This window comes from Cucurbita pepo, unplaced genomic scaffold, assembly GCF_002806865.2.
Source record: "Cucurbita pepo subsp. pepo cultivar mu-cu-16 unplaced genomic scaffold, ASM280686v2 Cp4.1_scaffold000355, whole genome shotgun sequence".
In the NCBI taxonomy this organism is placed as follows: domain Eukaryota; kingdom Viridiplantae; phylum Streptophyta; class Magnoliopsida; order Cucurbitales; family Cucurbitaceae; genus Cucurbita; species Cucurbita pepo.
In genome coordinates, this window is record NW_019646592.1 from 1 (window position 1) to 9,073 (window position 9,073).

General features: G+C 32.2%; 1 protein-coding gene across 1 annotated transcript in view; it reads left to right on the forward strand.

The window, feature by feature from the left end:
- Positions 1-406: 406 nt before the first annotated feature.
- The window catches only part of LOC111785068 (DNA ligase 4-like), an 18,736-nt gene continuing 10,069 nt past the window's right edge, over positions 407-9,073 (forward strand). Inside the window, exons 1-6 of the mRNA XM_023665544.1 lie at positions 407-525; positions 2,024-2,109; positions 2,192-2,328; positions 3,043-3,117; positions 3,311-3,402; positions 3,689-3,760. Coding sequence (XP_023521312.1) covers positions 455-525; positions 2,024-2,109; positions 2,192-2,328; positions 3,043-3,117; positions 3,311-3,402; positions 3,689-3,760 — 533 coding nt within the window. The 5' untranslated portion in view covers positions 407-454. The remainder of the gene's footprint in view (positions 526-2,023; positions 2,110-2,191; positions 2,329-3,042; positions 3,118-3,310; positions 3,403-3,688; positions 3,761-9,073) is intronic.

Here is a 9,073-nt window from a genome sequence, read left to right on the forward strand (position 1 = left end):
AATACCTTTTTAATGTCTTTGAATAAATTATAATTGTCAATGGTTAGTGTCAAAGTTTATTAATTGCTAGATAGGAAAGTTAGTTGTCAGGAACGATTTAGCATATCTGTCTATTTACTCTTGTAATCTTTGATTCCTAAACTTCAGATGGATGATTAGATTAGCTTACTTTTTTAGTCTTTCTTTTCTGTCTTTAACTTGATGTAATATCAGTTGTATGTTATCGAAGAAATTTCAGAATTATTTAAAAATAGTCGACTGTTGAATCATAATGAGCATATATGCTTAAAAATGGCTGATTGTTGAGTCATAATGAGCATACATTTGTATCTTGAAATTTGGTGAACTAGAGGTCTTAAATGAATGATATGGCCTAAATTTTTGTGATTTACTTGTGAGTCGATTTATTATCTTCTTTTTCTTGCTGCTATAGGTATTGCAGCGCAGGCAAGGAATGACCCCTGGTGGTCTATTAATTAAAGAGTTGAATGATTTGCTGGACCGTTTGGCTTTAACCGAAAACAGGTTAAACCTAATACTTGATCTTACATATATGTCAATGCTAATCTTAGACAAAGGAAGAGAAAATGGCTTCTATAAATGGCCACACTTGTATGAAATGACTTCAAACATGAACGATTAAAAATTACTGAAGGAACAAGAATATACAACATAACAGAAGTAACGAGGAAAGGGAAGAACACAGGGAGAAGACAATAGGAATCAAGAGAGATAGGTGAGTTGGAAAAATAAATTGGAGATGGGAGAAAATAAAACGAAAGTGAAGGGCGCCGAGAGTTGGTGGATTGCACTCAATAGCTCAAGCTGGATTATACATATCGATTAAGCACACCTTAGTTTTTAATACTTTAAATCATGTGCTTTGTAGAGCTTTTGTAAATGTAACTGCAGTTGGGCGAGAGCATTGTTTCTTTGATGAACTGTTGATATATGAAATGTCTATGAATCTCACATCCTTTTTATAGTTAGTATTCCTTGGTTGGGATCTCTTGTATTATATTTACCCATTATTGAGTCATTTCTGGAACAAGAAAAATATTTTCCCCAAAAATATAAATTGTATGTTAAATAATAATTTATACAAAATTTGTAGTGTAAAACATGTTCATAAGTCAGTTAATAATAATTTATTTTCAACCTAATATTTAGTTTGTAACTACAACTAGTTTTATGGTTTATAAATATACTATCAAACACATTTTGAATGATTGTTCAAATTGAGATCCAGTAAGTCACTAATCAAACACATTAATTTTTCATTGTTGTTTACAATGGGAGATTACATTAATAATTGTCGATAGATCGGCCCATTAAGTTCAAGTAGACCGGTAACTTTTTATAAGTTTCCCAAGGACTAGAACCAAATTGTAACCTACTGAAATTAGTTTGGTTAATGTGTTTGTGTCCAACACTTGGGTGAACACGCAGACACTTGTTAGTGCAATAGATGTGTTAGACATTAGTTGTACAAAGTCAGAGTAGATCCAACATTTATTATACATTCATTAAACACTTGTTTAAGATACTAAATAGACATATATATGACAAAAATAATAAATTTTAAGAGCGAATTATATTAAACTAATTTTTGAGCATATAAATGCATAAATCAATTGACTTCGATTTTCCTTTTTGTATAAAAATAAAAATGATTTATAGTTTAAAAATATATATTTTAATAAACATGTCCTTGTTTTGTTCGTGTCCTAGATTTAAAAAAGATGATGTGTTGTCATATCCATGTCGTGTCATATCAATGACTTGTATCTGTATCCATGCTTCTTAGGATTGAAGTGTTAGTTTGACATTTTATTTTTCATATTTTTCTGCAACAATATGAATCTCATGTAATTTGTCTTGTTTTTAGATTTTCTCATGGCTGAAGAAAATGTATTGTGCTATCTGAGTGTCGAGTTTTAGCATAATCTCATTACACCGTGTCTCCATCTAAATATGTTTTTACTTTGTATTTCTCTGTTGTATGTGATGGTTTTAAATACAGAGCAGAGAAAACCGCAGTTCTGTCTACTCTTATACAGAAGACAAATGCACAGGAAATGAAATGGATTGTCATGATAATCCTCAAAGGTTCTAAATGTATTTATTTTTGCTACAACTATGAAATTTTCATCCAAGCTATATATTATTTTAAATTTTGTATATCTTGTAGATCTGAAACTGGGAGTCAGTGAAAAAAGCATTTTTCATGAGTTTCATCCAGATGCAGAAGACTTATTCAATGTCACTTGTGACTTAAAATTGGTTTGTGAAAAACTAAGGGATCGTAGACAAAGGCATAAGCGTCAGGTCTGTTCAAGATGCAGAGCTAAATCTTTCTCTTGGATTACTTTAACATAGGTTTCCCTTGGTTATTTTCTATCTTTGATTTTTGTCAATTGAGCAGTGTTTTTATTGATCTTTTTGGCTTTCTGATTTGAGTTTCTCTTATGCTCTAAACTTTACAGGTTTTACCTTTCATTTAACTTGTTTCTTACCAGGAAAAAGAAAAGAAAAAGTTTAACTCTTGTAGATTTTCCCTGTAGCATTTAACTGATTGGAGTTTCTAGATTTTCCCTGTAGAAAAAGTTTAACTTTTCATTTAACTGATTGGAGTTTCTTACGCGTCCACAAGTATTTGGTATGCATCTAGCATTCGCCTATTCAGTATGTAGCCGTGGATAAGCACTTATCGAGTGTGATAAGTGTCTTTGTGTGAACATGTTCAAACTAAAGCGTCCTTACACACAGCTCATTATTTTTTATTTAATGGAACTTCAAAAGATTTATTCTCAATGCAGTAAAAACGAATAGTAAGGTTGATGAAAATTATCAATCATGCAAACAATGTGACATGGCAGATGACTTCCTTAATGTGTAATGAGAGAAGCATGAAATGATGAGAAAAGAAGGAAGTGATTAATGAACCTAAGAGAGTCGTGAGGATGAACTGAAACTTATCTTTTTTGTCAATTGGTGAAGAAATTGAAAAGACCTCTGACTTCTTTTACTGTGATTTTGAAGGACATTGAAGTTGGTAAAGCTGTACGACCTCAGTTGGCTTCAAGAGTGTCCAATGCAAATGCTGCATGGAAAAAGGTATTGTGTAACTGAAACTATTTCTATATTATTTGTCTTCTGAGTTTGTTCGTAGCTTAAGCTGTTACTTAAAATCTTCAAATTGTCGAGAGTTATTGATGATTTTCTTTTTCTATATCATGCACATATCAAGTTTACTTAGAAATTTTATGTTGTATGCTCACCTTCTATACCTTTCTCTCTGGCTCTTCAGCTTCATGGGAAGGAAGTTGTAGTCGAATGCAAGTTTGATGGTGACCGTATTCAAATTCATAAGAATGGAACTGAAATACACTACTTTTCAAGGTGAATGCGTATAGTTCTTTTTGGACTCTTTATTGTAGAGTTCGATTATTTCCTATCTTCATAATTTTTCTTTTCATTTATGAGAAACCATTCATGAATCTCATACAAATTATGCTTCCATTTCAACTAGCTGTGCATGGAAATTAAAAAAAAAAGGCATTATTGGTTGGTCTACATGATTACATCTATGGTCCTTTAGTATGACTAATGTGGAACAATTGCTACTTTATTTGCATTGTTCTTGTTTTAATTATTTATGATTTCTTTCTTTATTGCTCATCTTCAGGAACTTTCTCGATCACTCAGAATATGGACATGGAATGTCTGATGTTATTGTTCAAAATGTTCTTGCCACTAGGTATATTCTAATACTTGGGAGTTGTTTTTTTTCCTACATTCTTGAAGTAGCGTGAGTTGTTTGTGAGACGTCATATTCACAATGATGAAAAGACAGAAAAAAAAAATAGTAATAATATAATAAAATAAAAAAAGAAGAAAAGAAAGAAAGAAAAAAAAAAAAAAAAAAAAGTGGAATTTAGAGATTACCAAGAACACCCCATACAAAAATAGAATCAAAGAAAAAATCCCAGTCCAATTCGCTCGAATCAGTAACAAAACAGTCATACAAGTCAACAAAAACCAGAATTCAGGCGATTAATCAAACGCACCACATGTAGCGGCAGTGATTGAAGGATGGAGGAGGAAGAGGTGGAAGTGGAGGGCTGTTTTTGGTAGAAATCTCTGCCTTCTTGGAGAACCCGCTGGACCACCTCGTCATCCATTTTCGATCGGCGGAGAAAAAAGATGTCCCAATTCCCAAAAACGTCAGCAAGTACTTATACGAGGGGCTTGCGTGTTGAAGAAGCCAATCAAATTGAAGAACAGAAACGAATTCGAGAGACGAGAAAATGGACACGGAAAATCGTAAAGAAGAAAAAGGGATTGGTGCCGGACATGATGTTCAAGCTTTACGCCTTTCAATTCTGCCTCCGAATCTTTTCGCGGAGTACGCCTTCCGCTCTGGTTTTTGCTTCCTACATTATTATGTATATGATAAAAAAAAATTTGTAAATGGTAAAGCAAACACAACTTATCTCACTTGATTTCCCATCATCGTTTCAAGTAAATTTTGTTAGCTTAAGCTTTTCGATCCAAAGAAATTCCATTCCAAATTTAGATGAGTATTTCAATACCCTAAAAAAATTTAGAAACTTTAGGCTTAAAGTTTTCCATTAAAAAAAACATTTTCACATGGGTTCAAATAAATCATTATACTCGAAGGAAAATAGTTGTTATATACAACTTTTTCATTTGTATTTTACTCATGATTCATGATTTTACAGTACAACTTCTCTGTTCACTTCTTTGATTTCAACCTTGCTTTAGAATTGTCTCCGTCCATCTCCATTGCTCGCACCACCTTCAATTGAACAACGGTGGGTGAGATTGTTGGATTTAGCTTTTAATCCATGGTCGATTCCACTTCCTCATCCTCAGATTGTTCTTGATTGCAGCATCATCTGATCGTGGTCGTAGCTTCGTGGAGGTAGTCACAATAAATTAGTTGGTGTATAGTGTCACTAATTTATTCCAAACCCCCGCCACCTAAGATTATGCCAACCACAAGTTGAATAAAGAAAAATATAAGCAAAAGACCCCGCAACCAATTAAATATGACTAATAGCAGTTATTGTTTCCAAAGAATCCAAGTTTTTTTAAATTATTCCCAAGTATTTATAATTTTTTTTTATTAGGATTAATAAATTTATAAATAGTTGCTCAAAATATATGCATGGGTCATACTTTCCAAATAAACTTGAGAAAATTAAATAATCATTCACTAAAAATAGTGTCCCGGGTGATCAATAAACTTTAAAATAAAGCCAATATTTATTTTTTCTTTAATTTGGTTCTTAATACTTTGTTACACATTTACATATTGCTTTTTTGCAGTTTTTTTTAAATAATAATTTTTCTTTAGCCATTAATAATTTTTTATATAAAAATAAAATGGATTCAACATTTTTGTATGGAGAGAGCTTAAAGGTTATTGATATGCATACATTTAATATATATATATATATATATATATATATTAAAGTTTCAAATCTGCATACTTTATTTATACTTTATTTGTCGTAATAAAAAGTTATAATTATTTGAAAATTGTTTTAAAGAACAAATTCTTAAATTACCATTTCCAGGGTTGATTGGATTTTTTTGAGAGAGCCTAATTTTATTATCTTTTTCAAAACAAGTATCTTTCCTCGTTCTCTAATTCACACTTAAATTTTTTTTTTCTTTTGTAATAAAGTGGTTAGGGAGACGTACAAGCATAAAAAATTCTCTGTAATGAAATGTATGAAAGTATTATGTACATCATGACCATGTTATATAATTTAAAAAGCGGGATCTCATGCATGTTACATGAGTATGTTATTTACGAATATGTACCCTTTGATATGACATGCGCTCCTTACGTATATTTTGATATGATATGCGCTCCTTTCTTTTTGTTAGTTTTCAACCGCGTGTGTATCCACTAGCCTATAATTAAACCTAGAGGTCTGTATGAGTCCGCCTAATAAATACATAGAGATGTAACGTTCCTGTTTTCCATTCAGAAGGAATAACAAACAACAGGTCTGAAACCTCCACCGGGTACATATTGTTCTGTAATGTTCTAAAGAAACATTCTTTTTTTAAAAAAAAAAAAAAAAAAAAAGAAAGTTATTCGAAAAAGCAGCTACTTTTTTGTTTTAATTGGAAGCAATCGTGCAGGATACCTGAAGAGCAAGAAAGAAGAGTTGAGGAGTGGGCGTATAAATAGGGGAAGGCATGGGGCATAGTTGTTTGTGGGTTTGTTTGAGTAAGGCAATCAAGCTATACATAGGATAGTCCTGAAACCATGCCTCTTGTTGAAGAGCTTTCGAGGGAAGTAGAAATAAAGGCAGCTGCAACTGAATTCTACAACATCTTCAGACACCATTCTTTCAATCTCCCAAATATTTCTCAGTCCATCCAGAAAGTTGAAGTTCGTGATTCCATCACGTTCTAGTATTACACAGTCGGTATGCCTACATACATACATACATACACACTCACTTTTCTTTTCACTTCTTTTATACCATATTCTAAACCATTCATCTCCTCTTGTTTTGCTATGTGGTTGGCTAAGATGGTAAAGCTGAAATTTACAAAGAACGAGAGGAATTCGACGATAACGACCTACTCATATCCATGATTGGAGTGGGAGGAGATATGTTCAAGTATTACAAGGCCTTTGAGGTTATTTTTCAAGTTGTACCAAAGGGACCTAAACTTAGCTTGGTAGTTTTGCGCATGAAATATGAGAAACTTGACCATAACTCTCCCAATCCAGACAAGTACGTTGGATTTTTGAACAACTTGATCAAGGACATTGAATCCCACCTTAAAGATAAATAAACCTCTATATGTCTCTATTCGAGCTTCATCTCATTCATATTATAATATGATTGAGTATGTTGTGTCTTAGTTGTGTTTTTGCTCCCAATCTACATATCTTCTAGACTTGATGTGTATGTTTGTACTTATTACCTATGGTTCTCTATGTTTGTGAGGATTTTCTATAAACTAAATAAGTATCCTCATGCAGACTAGATTCTCGTGTATTCTCTCAGTTATATAATAAAATGTTATCTTTTGGTATGCTACCGCGACATCTTGCTTATCAAAGAACTCAAATCACGATCCGTTATTACTAACGTATACTAATTTTAAGAAAAATAAATGTAAACAAAAAGAATATATATACATATATATTTATAGTAGTATAGAAAATAAAGGAGAACAACCAATATTACATATATTCACATAAATATGTTAGAACAAAATAAATAGGCATATGGTTGTCAATATTTGATTGATGACTATCTTAAATATTACGTATCTTTGGGTTATGCTTATGGCCTACAAGAGATGTGCATTACTGGGTGGGGTCAAGTGATCGAATTCATCTCAGTCGAGGGAGTTAACACTGCATCCGTACACAAAATATGTAAATATGTAAATATGTGAAAGGCATAGAGAGTTCTCTTGCAAGAGGAATTAAAATTTCATGGTGTCGAAGTTATAAGTTCAAAGAACCATTTAAAACTTTGTTTCCTTTTGCCATGCTTGAATTAACGATGGGCAAGACTGAGAATAATCTGGCAATCCAGCTCCTTCTTGAAAAAATTCCAGCAATTTCAAGAGTGGAATTGAAAACATAAACAAGAACCATAACGAGAAGAAGAGTTGTTAAAACGTTGGAAAGAGATTGTGGAGAGTTCGATTCTCTTTTCTTCTTGATAATGATCATGGATCAGTTTTCAAGGAAATTTGTCAAACTTCTTGAAGATGGTTTATCATCTATTTACTCAGATTATTCTTACAAATTATTGTGGATCCAAAAATCGAGAAGAAAGAAGAACCCTACCAAATTGAGAATTTTTGTCCAAAGATAGCATCTTCACTGGAAATTAATAAATTATTCTTATCATCATCAACAATGAAGAGATAGCAGAAGTTAACAATAATTACAAAACTTTAGGTCTTTTGAAAAATAGCTCAACAAATCTTTAGATTCGATTAACAGAAAAAGGAATACAGTAAGTTACACAATAAACAATGGTGTTAATATTAATGATAAATCAAAAGTGTCCATATGCTTTATTCGGATCCTGTAAGCAAAAGAAATAGCTCATCATCGGTAATTGATCCCATTTCCATTGCTCTTTCTAACGCACTTAATCCTCCACCATCTTTGATTGATTGTCGAGCACCTCTGTTCATAAAGTTATAAGAAGCAGGGACACAGATAATAAGATTGCATAAGAACACCACTATCAATGTCATTTAAAATAATATACACTTCTAGCTTGATCAAGCCACTCTAACAAATAATTTTCACATTGGTCCCCAGTATTTTTTAAAATTTGATTTGTTCATTAAGATTTGTGTCAAATTGTTCCGTCGTCAGCAAACGTTATAAAGTTCCACCATTGACATCAGAAAACCTTCCAGCTACATGTCAATTGCCTTTTGTTAAAAAAATGTTGTAAATCTATTTTTACGTTAGGATGAAAAGAATGGAATTAAAAGCTTATAATGTAACTTTGGGACCAGATGAAGAGTTCTTCCTCAATGTTTATGAGAAATTGCGAACTACATCTCTTACTTGAGTAATGCAGAGAAAAGTTAGAATGAGCAAATCAAGTGTTTACGCCTCTAGACTCCATTACTTCTTGCCAGTAAAAGATTGCTACATTGTTAAAGTAAAAGATTAAATTATCACAGCCCATTAGATTAAGTTTTTGTGGAGTGCTGATTTAACGTAGTATCATAGTAGGAGGTTCTATGTTCACACATTTGTAATGTCATTTTCTCCCAATTAATACCAATCACCAGTTGTTGGATTTTGTACTAATATCCAAACCGTGTAAAGGAGAGTTGGAAGTATTGATATAAGACTCTACCTTAACCTATTAGCTTAGGCTTTTGGATTGGGGATACTTGACACCTATATTTTCTAATAATCAACAAAAGGGTAGTTCTCTAAGTAGCAACAGCCACCCTCACCCAACAACAAAACACCACAAAAATAAACAGCTCCAACATAAAGAAAGGAAAAAAAAAAAAAAAAAAAAAA